Source organism: Pholcus phalangioides, unplaced genomic scaffold (genome assembly GCF_987345545.1).
Source record: "Pholcus phalangioides strain wild (caught in Gottingen) unplaced genomic scaffold, Ppha-v1.0 ptg000042l_1, whole genome shotgun sequence".
Classification (NCBI taxonomy): domain Eukaryota; kingdom Metazoa; phylum Arthropoda; class Arachnida; order Araneae; family Pholcidae; genus Pholcus; species Pholcus phalangioides.
This window is the reverse complement of record NW_028301628.1, coordinates 17,518,466-17,535,844: the sequence shown is the minus strand read 5'-3', so window position 1 is coordinate 17,535,844 and position 17,379 is coordinate 17,518,466. Positions and strand designations below refer to the sequence as shown.

Genomic DNA, 17,379 nt, shown 5'->3' with positions numbered 1-17,379 from the left:
CTATCAATGAACTTTTCTCATGTTACAGTATTGGTCCATTCTATATTTTGCATTAGTGATTCATAGCAATATCCAAATGATAGCATTATGCATGATTTCAATAAACCGCATCTACTGTATTGTGTAAGAAGAATTTTAGCCTTTTCCGATACCCTCCACCTCCCTTGTCAGCAAAATTTCAAATATATAATAATGATTTCAAATATTTTCAGAAAAAAAAATATTACAAAAGAAAAAACACCTTTTACATGCTATTGTAATCAATTGCAATTAATTTAAATCATTTTTTTAAGGGTTGGTAACTCGTTTTTCTGAAGGAAATTCCTTGTTTCCCCCCCCCCCCCCCCAGAAGTCAATTTTGCTCTCAAGTGTATTGTAGCACATTTTTTGTTCTATATATTGCTAAGATGAAAATGAGATTGTTTCACCTGTTCTGCCATCTTTTTAAAACCATCCCATCTCTTTTGAAAAAACGTCCTTGCTTGAGTTAAAAACCTATTCCCAGCATCAGTCCTCACTTGGGCAATTTGGGCAATTTTCCTGTTGTGGCCTTTGAGTTTGTATTTGTATTATTAATTGTTAATGAATGTTTTTTCATCATAACTTGCTTGTCTAGTATTTTACAATTGTTTTCATTCTCTTTCCAGATAAAATGAAAGCTGGGGTCTTTCTCCACAAAACACTACATGATATCAGAGATTCATTAGTTTCAGTTCTGGAAAGGAAACATTTAATCACCAAAAAAAGAACATCCAACAGGAGTTTGACACTTTTATGCAAAGAAAGTAGAAATGATCGAAAGTTTAGAAAGTCCTTTGCATGTGCATAGTGGCTGCAATCATACATATTGTAAACGAACATTAGTTGATATTTTTTTCATCAATAAATACTTCAGTTTCAATTTATTTTGTGATTTATTTACAAAAATGTGAAATTTTTATTGAACTCTCAAGACTTGCTAGGATTTGGAGTGGAGGTGCTTTCGAACTTTTTCTAAACAAGTCTGATTCCTATCCTCAGTTACTGTATTAATTTATTTATATTCACTAGATCTTGGCTCATGAATTTTGATATTCAAGAAGTGGAAAGATATTTTGAATAACATTGAATTTTAAATATATAAAGGTATTTGGGTATCGCTTTTTTGACAGAAATGGTAGCCTATACAAAAGAAATGTTATTACCCTTTCAGACCTTGAATTCAACGATAACGCACCTACAATCTTTGAAGTCAGGGCTGAACTCACTAGGTTAAAAAACAAATATCTACAGCGAGAAAAAGTTTACCACGTTTGTGCTTTCTGGGTTGGACATCATCTTGGGATACACGGTAATGATTAAAAAAAAAAACTTCTAATTAAAAATATGAACATATAATAAAAAATTACAAAAATTTAGAATTTTAAGAGAGACATGATTAAAGTCTAATGAAAATTTAGAATGAATGAAAGAAATACGCAATTGAAAACTGATAAGTAATTATAAAATTGTAGTTATGAAAATTTCAATTTTTCGAAAAAATGTTGAGAATCAATAAAAGCCTTCAAGGTGCTGCTTCAATTGTCCATGTGGGGGGGGGGGGCTGCTTCAACATTACTTTAATGCAAGGATACTCAATCTTTAGGACAGCGCGGGCCACTTCCTCGTTAATTTGAAAATGTGTCACGGGCCACTTAGTTCATGTGGAGATGTACCGTGGGCCACTTGAGTGATCTAGAGCTGCGCCACGGGTAACTTGAGTGAAGTGGAACTGCACCAGAGGCCGCTTACATGCTCTACAACTGTGCCGCACATCACTTAATTACTCTGGAACTGTGCTGCACGTCACTTAATTTCTCTTGAACTGTGCTGCACGTCACTTAAGTGATCTGTAAATACGTCGTGGGTCACTTGATTGATTTGTAAATGTGTCACGGGCCACTTAGTTCATGTGGAGATGTACCGTGGGCCACTTGAATGATCTAGAGCTGCGCCACGAGTAACTTGAGTGAAGTGGAACTGCACCGGAGACCGCTTACATGCTCTAGAACTGTGCCGCACATCACTTAATTACTCTGGAACTGTGCTCACTTAAGTGATCTGTAAATACGTCGTGGGTCACTTGACTGATTTGTAAATGTGTCGCGGGCCACTTGAGCGATGTGAACTGTTCCAAAGGCCACGTAAGTGATCTAAAATGTGCCGCGGATCACTTAAATGATCTGGACATGTGTCAGGTCCGTTCAAGTGTTGTAGAACCATGCCGGAGGTCACTAAAAGTTATCTGTGTATATGTCGCGGGTCACTTGAGTGATGTTAAACTGTGCCAAGAGCCATTCAAGTTCTCTGTAAATGTGCCACGGACCGTTTAAGTGTGCTCTGGAACTGTGCGGCGGTCACTCAAGTGATCTGAAAATTTTTACAAAATTAAGTTTGAGGTCGCAGGCCACATCAGATAAGTCCGAGGACCACAATTGGGCATGGTTTGAGCATGTACGCAACAACAGCACAGTTGTATTGAATGCAACCATTATCTCAAACGAGACATTTCATGGATGGGAAATTTTCATTAGAATTAAAAATTCCCGATTTGAAAAAACTTTTTTCTCTCGAAGACGAAAATCCACAAAATGCGTATTTTTACAAGAAATGACGTGATAACGGGGAAAATTTTGAAATTTTCTCCGAGTTCTATGTAATTTTGTCCCGTAAACTACAGATTACATGGTCATAAGGTTTCCCGATAGAGTTCTGTTTTAAAAGATAGCAACATAAGGTCATCTTGGCGACTTATTTCTAAGATAGAAAAGTATAATTTCTTGCCAAATATGATAAACTGATGAAACTACGTTAGTGTGTTTATACTGACGTCACTCTCTCATCAGCCAATCATATCACTGAGCCGTTTTGGGTTTTAACGGCTCGTATATGCTGGACCCCATTCATTTCTAGCGGGCAGCCAATAGCTGCGCCAGTTGTAACGAGTGAAGGAAGATCACTCACCTTTGGAATTGTTGTCGAGGATTCTTTTCTATTGAAAATTGCGAATCTTTGGTCTTGATTCGAAGAATCGACTGACCACAATTCCCTTTGGCCAGAATGTTGAGCTGGACAGCAGGTATGCAGCCTTGTCAGCTGGGACAGTGATTCTGAAAGACGAGTATACAGCAGTTTCGGTGCTCAAACATTTGCAGTCGGAGACGAAAATGTTTTCTGACAGCATGAAACTAACCACCGTCTCTTCAGTGGTGTTTTTATCGCACTGCCCTAAGTAAATTACGTTTAAATTTACGTTATCTTTCGGGATTACGGGACCCGTAAAAAGAGCACAACCGTCTTGTCTGGATCCTTTTATCATGTGTCTCCTGCGGCGTTTTCTCATCACCTCTTTGAATGGAGCGTCATTATTGTCGTCCTGAAGCTCTCCATTTGGAATAGCCGGGGGCAGTCCACGACCATTTCTGATGACGATGACGTTACTGCAAGAGGAGCAATTCTTGTACCGCGATTCGGCGAGTTGGCTGGTTGAAGAGAGTCGTTTTCCGGAACATTCACTGTTGGCGACGAAATGGCAGCTGAATAAGTGAACGAATCCATCTGCCGAGACAAAGAACTCGACTGGACGCTTTACATTTTATCGACGATTATCGACTCCAACAGCTGCAGTGAACCTATCATTTCACTTCTTTTCGGCAGCCTTGGCATCATCACGGATGACTTTGTCCATATTATGCTTCGAACTAAGAGCACTGAGCACCAACTCTAACTCATTTTTGAACAGCGTTATGACGCACGTGTTCTTCTTGTTAATAGCCATCTTGGCGATGTTTCACAGTCGTTTCCGTACATAGTGTCGTATGTGTTTGCAAACGAAAATATACTCTCGCACTTTTTCAACTTCAACATTTAAAATTCTATTTTCCGTGTATATTAGCGACTATCCTAACAAGAACAGGTTGAATAGCAATAATAATAACTGTCATTAACTACGCATTATACGACTACGGTTGTTATTCGTAGACACCATCAGAACATTTTTCTGCCTTTCTAAAGGCTGAAACACACTACGCTGACGTGACGTATTACCACACGTTAATGCGTGTGATATAAAGTTCCACCAACGACTTCTTCTGCAGGTACGTTCACACTGTGCTGACGTGACGTGGTAAAGTCTGTGATGATGTAATCTGACGTAACAGGCAAAAATCCGTGCACACTACTCTGACGTGACGTGAGACCACATAGAAATGCGTGCGATATAAATTCCACCTGTGAAGCCGTATTTTCCTAGTAGTGGAACTTTTGCGCCGTGTGCAGCGTGAAAACGCAGGTTTTTTTCGACCAATCAGCGTTTTCACGCTGCGCGCGCTGTAGGAACCTGCTCCTAGGAAAACCCGACTTTAGTCTTCTGTAGGTACGTTCACACTGTGCTGACGTGACGTGGGAATGTGTCGACTTATGAAATCTGACGTAACACGCCTTATTACGTATCAAAAACAAATTCAACCTTTCAGATTTTCGTCAATGGAAATCTGGAGACGAAATATTTGTTTTTCTCGTTCTTTTTGCTTCGTTCGTGTTTTGATCAAGTTTTTTTTTTTTTTTTTCCGTGTTTTTATTCATTTGTTTTTGTTTGCGTTTCGACGATAAAAGAGGAACATATCGAACATGTTCGGTCAAATGCTCTGTTGTATGACCCTACCAACGGGTCCATGTCATAATCCCGACGCGGTCGAATTTAAAAATTTTATTTCGCCGTCCATATAAGCCGCAGCTCACGCTTTCTGTCGGTATTTGCATTTCTTACAGCGTGGGGCGTTGATAAGAATAATAAATTGCATCAAATACATTTATTTTATCGCAATTTATTATTCCTGTCGGGATTATGAACGGAACCACCTACCAACACCGTCTATAGTAGAAAATCTTTGCGCGAAGCTCATGACGTCACTAAAGTCTTCCATTTCACCTATAGTCATTGGAATGGCCGCAAAAAAAAGAAAAACAAAATCGGGGCTAAGGGGCCCAGCTATTATTTTCGCACCAGGCCCATGTATGGTAAAGGCGGCCCTGTATGGGATGCATGCACATTCTTATCGAACACTTTACTGCAACGATTAATGCAGTCATTTCTTCCTCTTCCTAATCAAGGTCATATAAAAACACGTCTCACATCCATGGGTGTTGAAAAGAAAACCGATTTTTCAAAAATTCAAAACAGATATCACGACCAACACATACATTGACTTCACTTCTACTGATGGCGTAAAGGCTGAAACACACTACATTGATTAGTGGAAATTCTGTGACGTGGGAATTCCACGTCATATAATTTGTACGTCACAGAATTTCCACGAATAAGATTTCACAAATTCGTCATCATGCTTTAATGCAATCTTAAAACATCAGACCAGTGTATACACCATATAATGTCTGATATGATCCCGTGTCATCTGACGTGGCATAGTTACACGTCACGTCAGTGTAGTGTTTGCACCTTAAGTCAAGTACGATTGAGATAGACTATATATCTACTTCTGTTCATAGAGTCACCAATGAAACATCGCGATATGAAAGGTAGAAAAGGGAGAGCTCTTATATACTTCTTCTACCTACTCTAGGACGAGATATCTCACGCTGCTGAGGAAAGAGATTAAATCATTGCAGAGAGAAGATACTTGCGCTGCCCAATGTGTCTAGATAGCCCATGGATAAATTAAAGTTTGAAACAAAAAAGAAACTATAATGGGTGGGATGCGATAAAAAAAATGGACAAAAAAATACTTTGATCTTCGTACAATTCCTGTAACAATTGAAATAAAGGAAAAGGGGTATTGTAAGGGTATTGTCACACACAAATACAAATACAACGCCACAACAGGCAAATTGCCCAACGAGGTGGCTGACTTAAGAACATCATGGATCCCCGAACCCTTTTTTACCCTACCTACGAGCCCTACCTACTACTGCTACACCACACATGCACCCTGCCCACAACCCTTCGCGGAACCCCCAACGAATCGGTACACGCGGGAATGTGCGTGTACGTGTAGTGAAACCTGACGTGAAGTTTTTTTTGTTTCTCTGTAATGCTTGTTATGTGTAGTGCTGCCATCTGCCACCAGTTTTTCAAACTATGAGTGAAGTGTTATGATTGAATGATTTTTCGTTGTAGGACTGTTGCTCTCTGTGGCGAGACTTTTTAACGGGGTGATCGGCTCGCATTTGCGCCTTGAAGTTGGGAACCACAGAAAACCAACTTCAGCCGACCACACATAAACTCTAACGGCCTAGGTTGTAGTTTGATTACGAAGAGCCTTTAAAAAATATAGTATTGCCCCAGTTTCCACTAGAGTATGTAAAAACGAGTGACTTGACGGTCGAAATATCAGTTTTTTTTCCAAGTTGCCTCATTACTTTCAAATGCCACCACCTTTATTCAGAAAGAAAGATGAATTGTAATGTCGTTGTTCGCTCATCGTAAACAAAAGTCAGAAATAATATTCCGAGTCCAGTAGGCCTATTAATGATAATTATACGTTAGCGAAGTTCGAAACTGAATTTGTTATAGGGACGTAAGTGGAGGTGAATTTTTGTGTGGGGGAGGAGACGCACTCTTTTTTAATTCGAGAGATGTATGAAGGGTTCAAAGAATTTCTTTAAAAAACTGCAATAGATTTGTTTAAACAGCATATGAAGATATTTGTTTTAATGTTTATAAATATCTTTCAATTTTTGATCAATTTGGAAGGAGAACACGGGGGCCTTCCCTCCGTATGCTTCTGATTTGTTACGTTGTCATTCGAACAGCTCGACGAATACAAAGGAAAGTGGAAATTTCGCTGTATACTCACGCTGTACGACGGAACTTCAATGTCTTCCGTAACTTGAAAAGTATTGTAATATATCTTCAGGCCGACCATGGTTTCGTACCTGTACAAAGTCGAAATCCATAATTATATATTCCTAAAAAATAATGTGTTACGAACACAACGAAGAACTTGACTACTTACTCGTCTCGCGGATCCGTGTATGTTGTCGTATTGATAACTTTCCTCAATGTTCGAACTGCTTTTATGCTTCGGTAAAAGTTTTCGTTCAGCAAACTCGACGAAGTCGTCGTTGAATATATCTTTTCACTGCAAAAAATCCATTCAGAAAAGAGCATTTCTTTGAAATAAAATGGTGTACAAAACGCGGAATATATAAGATGTAAAAACTAAATTAATCCTATTGAAACGATTGCTGGTGACACGAGCACCGACTGTGTGTGTGTTACTTGTAAAAGATTTTTAATATTCATTTCTGTAAGCCGACGTTGTTGCAGGGAAAGTGGGTCTCAAGGACGAGTACACGTAATGGATAGAAGATGGGTGTAGAACGCTAATGCGGTTGTCTTCTGCGCGATTCTTCTATGGAAATCAAATCGAGATAAATTCCACAGTTTTAAACAAACTAGTTCTCTTTGAATTTCCCCGTTGAGAAAAATCACTGGAAACATATTCTATACGAGAGTCCGTTTGATAAGTAAGATAAATGTCTTAGCAACACCAACACATATATTTTTCAGATTATTATAACTTTAAGTAGCCTACCCTTCTTCAAAACCTGTCACAACAAGTCTGAGCTTGAAGAGCTTTGTGATATATAATTTTTGGCGTTGTTGCAAGCTCGGATATTGTTGCAGTTACTTCGGAAATGTATATTAAGAGAATTGCCATATGACAAAAAAAATTCCTAAAAAAGTTGAAAACTACCCAGATCAAATTCCTCTTACTTGCTCTACAAGTCTTCACAATTGTTCTAGTGAAATCCCAGCCTGTGGTCTCCGCCCCTTATGTGGCACTTGGCAGACGTGCAATTTTTCTCCCTGGACTAGCTTCCTGGTGCAGCTGTCCATGTTTAGTAAAATGGCTTGTATGTTACATCAACTTGATTGATACCTTCATGGGGAGAACGATCCGATAGATTTGATACTTGGGAGTACAAGGCAAAGAGGCCACAGCTACAAATCTTTGATAACTTTTTTCCAATACAACCCTGCCTCATTTGAAGTAACGGAAGTAAGTTGCTTTTCATCAGTGTTGCACTTGTGAGCGGTTCTATCTATCTATCTACCAAAATCAAAGCCGGGATCTTTCCTTCCTTTAATCAGAGCATGGTCCATGCTGTATCGCCGTCGAGCCATTTTAGCATATCCCCAATCGGGCTGGACCATGGCGGACTTTATTATGCGAGAATAATAATAACAATACATAAAATAGGAAATAAAATAAAAAACAACGCACAGATACGGCAATTATATACAAGTGAAACATGCCGATGCATGATGCGATAGCACCAAATAAACACTGAAAAAATAAAGTTATACAATACAGGGTGATTCAGAAAAGATGGGAAAAACTTTAAGAGGTGCTAGTACACACCAATACAAATACATGTAATAGTCATCAAAGAATGCATGATCTAACATGAAACGCAAAAGCACTATCGCGTTTCGAAACAGCCGCTCCGCCAACGTTAAAACGGCATTCCCGTTGAAATTTGTCGGGAGAAAAGAACATCATGCATGCAAATGTAACCTGGGGAAGAAGAAACCCTATGCAAATCTGCGGCACAGTGAATAAAAGGCGCGGGTGCCAGCTCTACGTAATTATTCCCGCGTGTAACAGTTCTAAGAGTTGTAACGTACGGGATAATGGTGCACTTTAGTAATACAGAAAAAGCAGACATGCATGAATGAAATGCATGTCTGCGTAATGAAAACGTAAATGAAATGTCTTTGTAACTGCTTTTTCAGTATTACTAAAGTACGCCATTATCCCGTACGTTACAACTATTAGAACGGTTACACGCTAGAATAACTTCACAGGGGTGGCGTCCGCTCATCGTAAACCAAAGTCAGAAATAATATTCCGAGTCCAGTAGGCCTATTACCGATAATTCTACGTTGGCGAAGTTCGAAACTGAATTTGTTATAGGGACGTAAGCGGACGGGAGTTTTTGTGTGGGGAATGAAATTTCTCTAGAAGAAATTCTTTGAACCCTCCCTCTCTCGACTTAAAAAAGAGTGCGCCCCCCCCCTTCCCCCCCATACACAAAAACTCCCGTCCGCTTATGTTCCTATATCAGCAACTCCTTCACATTAAAAAAAACCATTTTAAAAGAACCCCATTCTCAACGACCCGTCTAACGCAAACTTCAACGATCATTGTTAAAAACTTGATTTTCCTCACCACTCGTCGGCTTGTCGTTATCAATTTTACGAAAAACTACCTGGGCCGAGGCTAGCGTTCGTTAGTGAAGCGATTTTCTCTGCTGCTGATAATCATCATCACTACCAACGAATGCTGCAGCACGTGCGTTGGTATTATTATTATTGACATGACATTTTATTTTACGTCCTTTGTACCTACAAGGGCTTTAGGACCGCTTTAAAACAAAAATGTACACCATGTAATATACATGTAAATATGTGAGTACATATGCGTATGTGAATACATGAATGCAAAATTTACATTAAAGATGGTAGAATTTGCACAAACCTTACATGATCGGAATGGGGGAAAGTCACACTTGGAAATTCTAACCAAAATACACGTAGAGAAAACAAAATACAAAATTCCATAGAGAGAGATAAAAAAAAAACCCCCACAAACAAGAACTGCGAACTTTATTTTCCATTCAAATGCTTCTCACATTTTAAAAAAATAAATATAACTGCGGTATACATAACATAAAAATATCTCATTTCACATCTGATGTGAATACTGAAACAGAAAAAATCAAAATTAGTTATTATTGTATTTTCGTGTGCGTTTGTGTGTGTTATCCTTAATTTTTGAAAGCTACATATATATGTGTGTATTTTTAAATTCATCCTGATCCTTTTTATTTTCATCAAATCGCTGACGAAGAGCTGACGCAATCGCTGACTATGCTACGCACATGAAACTCGCACATTTTCTAAATTATTACGTTTAAACAACATAATGCTCAATTAATTTTCAAAAAAAAACTGGCAAAAATTTCATCAAATTCTCATATTTTTACATATTTGTTTGCCGTTTTCATATTAAGATAAAATCAAGAACAATTAACGTTTTATTTACATCATTAATTATAAAATTTGTTTGTTTCACACACAACATAAAAAGTGCCACCAAATTTACAATGTTGTTGTCATCTCTTTTAAATTGGTATTGATACTCCAACCAGAAAATGCACTCAATGATTAAAAAATATTTGTTGATCAATAAAATTTATTTAGACTTTTTGTACTGTACTTAGTGCGAACAGTGGACTGTGTGCGTGTGTGTAAGGGTGTTTACTGCTTTACACTTCTGCATACTGCACAGAAAGTAGCAATACCGACAACATTAACACTATACTGTAAAAGTGATAAAAATTATGTGATACAAAATATCGATGTTATTAAACGAATTAATTAAGAAGGGGAAAATTTAGAGACGACTTTAAAAGTATATTGGCGTCAATTTTGAACAAGATATAAAAAAAAATGTTGTAGCGGTTTCAAAATGTCTTGAAAATATATCGATAGAGAGATTTGCCAGCAAAATAGTCCTTATATTGAGATGAGTTTTTGGTTGACAGGTTGCGTGATTTTGTATAAAATGAAGGATTCAGGATGATTAATTAATTTCTTAAAATAATAATTTATTTACAACACGAAACATAAGACAAAACAAAAATCTACGGGAGCGACATGTTACTCGCTTGATGGTTCGGTCGCCAATCCCGATTTTCTCGCGTGACAGAGTTGCCAGGTCATTAAAAAATTTCCAGCCAAAATCCTTTTCAAAAGTAGCCAAAAAGTAGCCCAAAATATTTGAACTTGTGCTGCCATCTATGAAGCGACAAGTGAGTTACAGTTTGACGATATACTAGTCTGCAAAGGTGTGGTTTATAGCTTTTCTTGTTGTACCAGTAACTTCCTCCCACCCCCCCCCCTTTTTTCCGTAAAAATATGGGGTTTTTTTAACCGAATAAATTGATTTCTTTGAAAAGTATCGAAAGTCAGGGCTACACATTCTCTCTCCTGGAAAAACGGCCGAGAGATGGCCTGGAGTGGAGACCGTCTTAAAAACATCACGGGCCCCCGGGCAAATTGATTTTGCTCAGCCCTCTATCCAGACTGCAAATGCCTACTTACCAATTCACATGCTTAATCTCGCAAATCTTAACCGTATCTCATCCCCCCCCCCCCCCCGTCTTCAATCAAGGCCTCCGTGACGTGCCCGGGTTGGTCAATGCGTCAAGACGGCACTGCCTCAAATTGGGCATAGGTGCCTAAGAAATTTGGTACAATGATTTTAAAAATTAGGTATGGGTCCCAGACCAGATTTTTCACGGTCTAGTAAACAAAAAAATTCAAGAACTCTTCTGGGTTCCTGGCAGGGCCGTTTTAAGAGCATCAGGGGCCCCGAGAGCCAAGTGATTTTTCTAATTCTCTACATCGAAAATCCCCGAAAAATACAACTACCGCTCGTTTTTCTGAGGCCCCTCTTCTCTTGAGGCCCCCGGGCCATGTCCTGGTGGGCCCATGCTTTAAGACAGAACTGGTTCCTGGGCATGTGCCCTGCCAGCTCCACGCTTGTGGAGGCTACGGTTTCTTTCACAGGCTTCTGTGGTCTAGATACTGTGTTTCCCAACCGTCGGGTCGGAGCAACACCTTCTATAGCCGAAGGCCTCCGTGCGAAGCTCATGACGTCTCTAAAGGCTCCCATCCCGTATAGTCATTGGATATATACAACATACTACCTCCCTTACACTACATTGGATATATGATAACCGACCGGCCGTGGTATCATAAAGGTTGAAAACCCCTATCTAGAGCCTTGGACAGTTCCCAAGTTTTGTGTTACGGCCCTTCAATTATTGGGTGGCAAAGGCAGTATGGTTGGAAGTTCTGGCTTTCCTTCGTTGAGTGAGATGCCCCCATCATGGCCCCCACAAGGGTTGGGCTGACAAGGCTCCAGCCCTGGGGCCCAGGAGGATTTTAATCATTTTTTTTTGTTTTTTCACACTATAAATTCATCATAAAGGGAACCTCATCAAAGTCTGGTCTTCTGCCTTGTCAGGAAGAAAACACAACATGAGTAGGGGACTGAAGTGAAAAAGAAAAACTTCTTTGCTAAAGAAAAATAGGGAGAAATTCGCCATGAACACAATTTTGGAAAAACCGCCACCCGCCAAAGCCAAAAATTTCCCGCTGAACCGTTTTCAAACCAGCCCAATTTGGCGGGAAAACCGTCAATCTGGCAACTCTGCCGCGTGACAATAGGATGGTGTCGGCTTTACAAGTGCCGCCATCTATGAGATAAAATACAAATCGAATCTCACCACATGAGTTCCCCCAGTGAATTAACATGGTGAGAGAACGATAAATGTGATGCGAAATGAAAATGTGATACAACATTAACCATAAGATGCAGAATAAGAGATGTATAAGATGCAAAATAAAATGATGCAGGAAACATGTGCAATAAGTATACACTTAAAAATATACGATGCAAAATGTGCAATTAAATGCAGAAAATTCAATAAGGTGTAAAAATATATATATATCGGATGCATAATATAAATGAGAGGCATGAAATACAAGATGCAAACAAATCAATGTAATGTAGAATTATATGATGCAAAAAAATATTATGATGCACAATTCGAAATTAAATGAATTTCGGTTATCAGCCTAGGACTGAATTTGACTTTCCTGCCTGACCTAGTGACATATTATGCGATGCACTACAGCACGTAATGCATAACAATACGCAATACACACCATAATAAGCAATACAGCTCAATACGCACTAAAGCAATATACATCGCAATAAGCACCACAATACGCTATAACCACTGAAACACAATAAGCAAGCGATACACTATAATCAGCGATGCACAACTATTTGCAGTACATCACAATAAGCAATACAGCCCAATAAGCAATACAGCCCAATACGCAATGCGCCACAATAAGCAATACAGCCCAATACGCAACGCGCCACAATAAGCAATACAGCCCAATACGCAACGCGCCACAATAAGCAATATAGTCCAATATGCAATGCGCCACAATACGCAATAAGCACTGCATTGCAATGAGAAATACTGTACGCGATACGCTATAATGCATAACAATTAGCAACGCACCACAATCAGCAATGCATAACAATTAGCAACGCACCACAATCAGCAATGCCTCACAATAAGCAATACAGCACGCGATGCTCCACGCGATGCATCACATAAGCAAAGCACCATAATAAGCAATGCATTAGAATAAGCAGTACAACACGCGATGCATTACAATACGCAATGCACCACAATACGCGATGTATCGCAATAAGCGAAGCACCATAATATACGCAAAAAGTACTGTATTACAGTAAGCAATATATCATGCAATGAGCAATGTACCACTATAAGCAATACAGCATAATACGCAATGCTACACCATCGGTGATTCGGTGCAATAAGCAATGCACCATTTTAGGCAATGCAGCACAATAAGTAGTGCAGCCTTATATTAAGGACACAACAAAAAACAATGCACCACTATATCGGGGCACCACATTAAGCAATACAGCACAATACTTAATGCATCTCCATCGGCAATACAGGACAGTGCTTATTGCACCACCATCGGTAATACAGCACAGTGCTTATTGCACCACTATCGGCAATACAGCACAATAAGCAATGCACCACCACAGGCAATACATCACAATAATTAATGCATCACCATATTCAAAGCACCGCAATAAGCAATGCACCACTGTATTCAGTGCACCACATTAAGCACAATACGCAATACACCAGAATAAGCAAAACAACACAATGCGTAATTTACCCCCATCGGCAATACAGCACAATAACAAATACACCACCACCACCGTAGGCAATACAGTACAATAAGCAATGCATCACAATATGCAGTGCACCACAATACGCAATGAACCACAATACACCATAAGCACTGCATTAGAATAAGCAATATGGCACGTTGATTCACTAAAATACGTAATGCATAACAATGCGCAACTGACCAATATTTACAGTGCACCACAATAAGCAATGCACCGCAATACCGCATAATATGCGATGCATCGCACTAAACAAAGCACCATAATACGCAATGAGCCACAATAATCCATAAGCACTGCTTTACAATAAGCAATACAGCACTCAGTGCACTATAACACGTAAAGCATCACAATAAGTAATGTAGTAATGTGTGTAATCAGTAATATTGTACACCACAAATAAGCAATGCGGCATAGTATGCGATGCATCGCAAAAAGCAAAGCACTATAAAAATCACTATAGTACGCAATGCACCACAATACGCATTAAACGCGGCATTACAATGAGTAATACAGCACGCGATGCACTACAATATGCAATGCACCGCAATCAGTAATGCACCATTATTTTTGCAGTGCAACAATAAGCAATGCAGCACAATGAGAAGCAAGTATTCATTCTCGTCTCAAAATGAAACCTGTCAATTTTCCCATTAGGAGATCTCTCCAATGCCCCGCCCTGGGTACCCAGAACGTGTGTGTTGGGAGCACTGGTGATGTATACATACCTCTGGGTGCACGCACAAAACTTGAACCCTACAGATCAAGCGGTTCCCGATGTCTTCAGGAGTTAAATGAAAATTCGACCCAAAATCGTAACCGACTTCCGTAACACAAAAACGTCACAAATTTCGGTTGCTTAGAAACGTGCCCATTTCGAGTTTGTGATTTTATATTATAGTGTAGATATATACAGGGTGATCAGCGAATGAGCCCTTATTTCAAAATTAAATATCTCTACAACAAAGATCAATAGAATTATGCGGTAAACGGTACGTTTATTAGCAAAACTGTAAGAATGTTGTACAGAAATTTCGAATTTTTTTTTTTTTTAATTTTTTAAAATTAAAAAAAAAAAAAAAAAAACTGGAGATTTTGGGGTTCCGAAAATCCTCATTTGTGTGAAGAGAAACCACTGCATTCGCCTAAAGTTACTGCATGGGCTGCGGTATGCGCCAGAGGCATTATCGGCCCCTTCTTCGTGCACCCCAAAATCTCCAGTTTTGTTTTTTTTTTAAATTTAAAAAATTTAAAAAAAAAAAATTCGAAATTTCTGTACAACATTCTTACAGTTTTGCTAATAAACGTAACGTTTACCGCATAATTCTATTGATCTTTGTTGTAGAGATATTTAATTTTGAAATAAGGGCTTATTCGCTGATGACCCTGTATGAACTAGCTGATACCCGGCGACGTTGCCCGTCCCGTAAAAAATTTATATATACGTATAGCTTATTAATTATTTCTTAATCAAAAAAATTTCTGCATCGACTAAGAAAAAATTACTTTTATTTTTAAATATTTTAATTAAAACCTTGAAGCAATCGCTTGTGGATACACAATATTTTTTGTTTTCCCATCTGGTGTGTAGATGTACAAATGTTTGGGATTACCAACACGCGACGTAAAGCTGTCCGTGTGAAAAACAGGGCTCAAGTAGGTTGATACCTGCCACTGCTAATAACTGGCCTTGCGCTTTGTTGATTGTCATGGCAAAAGTTAAGCGAATCGGGAACTGTACTAGCTTTAAAGTGAATGGCATTTCTTCAGTGATAATTGGGATTGGGCCATTCAAGTATTACGTAAGAAGATTTTCAGCCATATTTGACAACCTGTGTCACCACTTGTCATCAAAAGTCAGGAAAACACTGACTTTTGGTATATGTATGGTTTGTAATGTACTAACTGATATGTCCCTTGGGGTCACAAAGTTTATGTATTTATGTCTTTTTATGTTTGTACTTATGTGTATGTTTGTTTTTGTATATATGTCTGGATTTTTGTGATTTGTTTACTTAAAAGAAAAAAACATGACCCGCAGGCCAAATCTGGCGCTCAAGGTTGTCTGATGTGGCTCACCACCCCAAACCTAATGCTGTAAAAATGAACTAGCGGCACATTTACTGATCGATAAGCGGACCGAAGCACATTTTTAGATCACCCAAGTGGCACAATGGCACATTCGTGGCCCCACAAGAGCGGGACTGACTGTGCCCCAGCGCTGGGGCCCGGAACAATTACCATCAATTTTCCTTTTTTTTCATGCTATAAAATAACTATAGAAGAGCACGTCAAACATCCCAGCCTAGTGACCCTAGTTCAGGATGTGGGGGCCATGGGCAGGCACATTCACATATCACTTAAGTTACCTTCACTGACCCGCGGCACAGTTTTAGAGCACTTAAGCGGCCTGCACTGCAGTCCTACATCACTCAAGTTATTTGGGGCACATTCCAAGATCACTTAACTGGAAAAGTGTCCGGGCCGCTCAAGTGTTCTAGAAATGTGTCGCAGGCCACTTAAGTGCTCCGGCATTGTGTCGCACGTCACTCAAGTGATCCGTAATTATGCCGCGGATCACTTAAGTAATCTTTGAATGTGCCCAGAGATCCGCGGCATAATTACGGATCACTTGAGTGACGTGCGACACAATGCCAGAGCACTTAAGCGGCCTGCGACACATTTCCAGATTACTTGATGGATCTGCCGAACATTTAGGAATCACTAAACAGGACTTATTATTGGAGTACTTATCAACAGAAAGAATGTTGGTTCAGTTGCCCACGAACTGGAGAAAGGTGTTCCTCCTTTTTGGCACACCCAGTAAAGCTGCCATTAAAAATAATTCATATTTTTAAAAAGGGTGGTTGATGACGTAAGAATCATTCAAATCCCCCTCACCCTTGTCATCAATAGTCAGCAAACTCGAAACCGCCCCACCCCATCGATGCTGACGTAATACTTGAATGACCCCCAACACAGGTAAATTCAACCTGACAAAAACTTATGAAAAAATATTTTATAAATCTCTTATACAGTGCAATAGGATCCATTTATTGTCTTAAAAAACTTTTTATAGAATAAATTTGAATAAACGTTTTAATTAGGAAAGATCTTTTTCAAACAACTTTTATATTGTAATCACGGCACGGTTTCCAACTGGTGTCCGCGTAACCCTAGGGGTCCGTGACAGCTTTTTTGTTGTTCCGCATAGTCAAACGCCACGGAACCCTTAAAAATCCCGGAACTTGGGGGAAGCTTTCAAAAAAAGAAAACTTTCGTGTTACTAATACTCGCAAAGCTGTTCTTTATTATCAACTTTAACGAGATGGTATCTCAAAAAAATCAGCAGATTGAAAGAACAGCATAAATAAGGGAAAGAAGCGTTGTCCGTTAGTTTATGTAGTTTTTCCCAACTTTCCCTCAGTTTTTGAATTCAAATATCTCTGCGAATATTGCATTTACAAACGTGTGTTTTTTTTTATTAAAGGCAACAAGCTTCTAATTGGGTTTT

General features: G+C 39.1%; 1 protein-coding gene across 1 annotated transcript in view; it reads right to left on the bottom strand.

Annotated features, from left to right (window-relative positions):
- The window catches only part of LOC149064561 (acid-sensing ion channel 1A-like), a 50,051-nt gene that overhangs the window by 16,976 nt on the left and 15,696 nt on the right, over window positions 1-17,379 (bottom strand). Inside the window, exons 9-10 of the mRNA XM_089254607.1 lie at window positions 6,993-7,118; window positions 6,834-6,912 (exon numbers count right to left, since the gene is read on the bottom strand). Coding sequence (XP_089110733.1) covers window positions 6,834-6,912; window positions 6,993-7,118 — 205 coding nt within the window. The remainder of the gene's footprint in view (window positions 1-6,833; window positions 6,913-6,992; window positions 7,119-17,379) is intronic.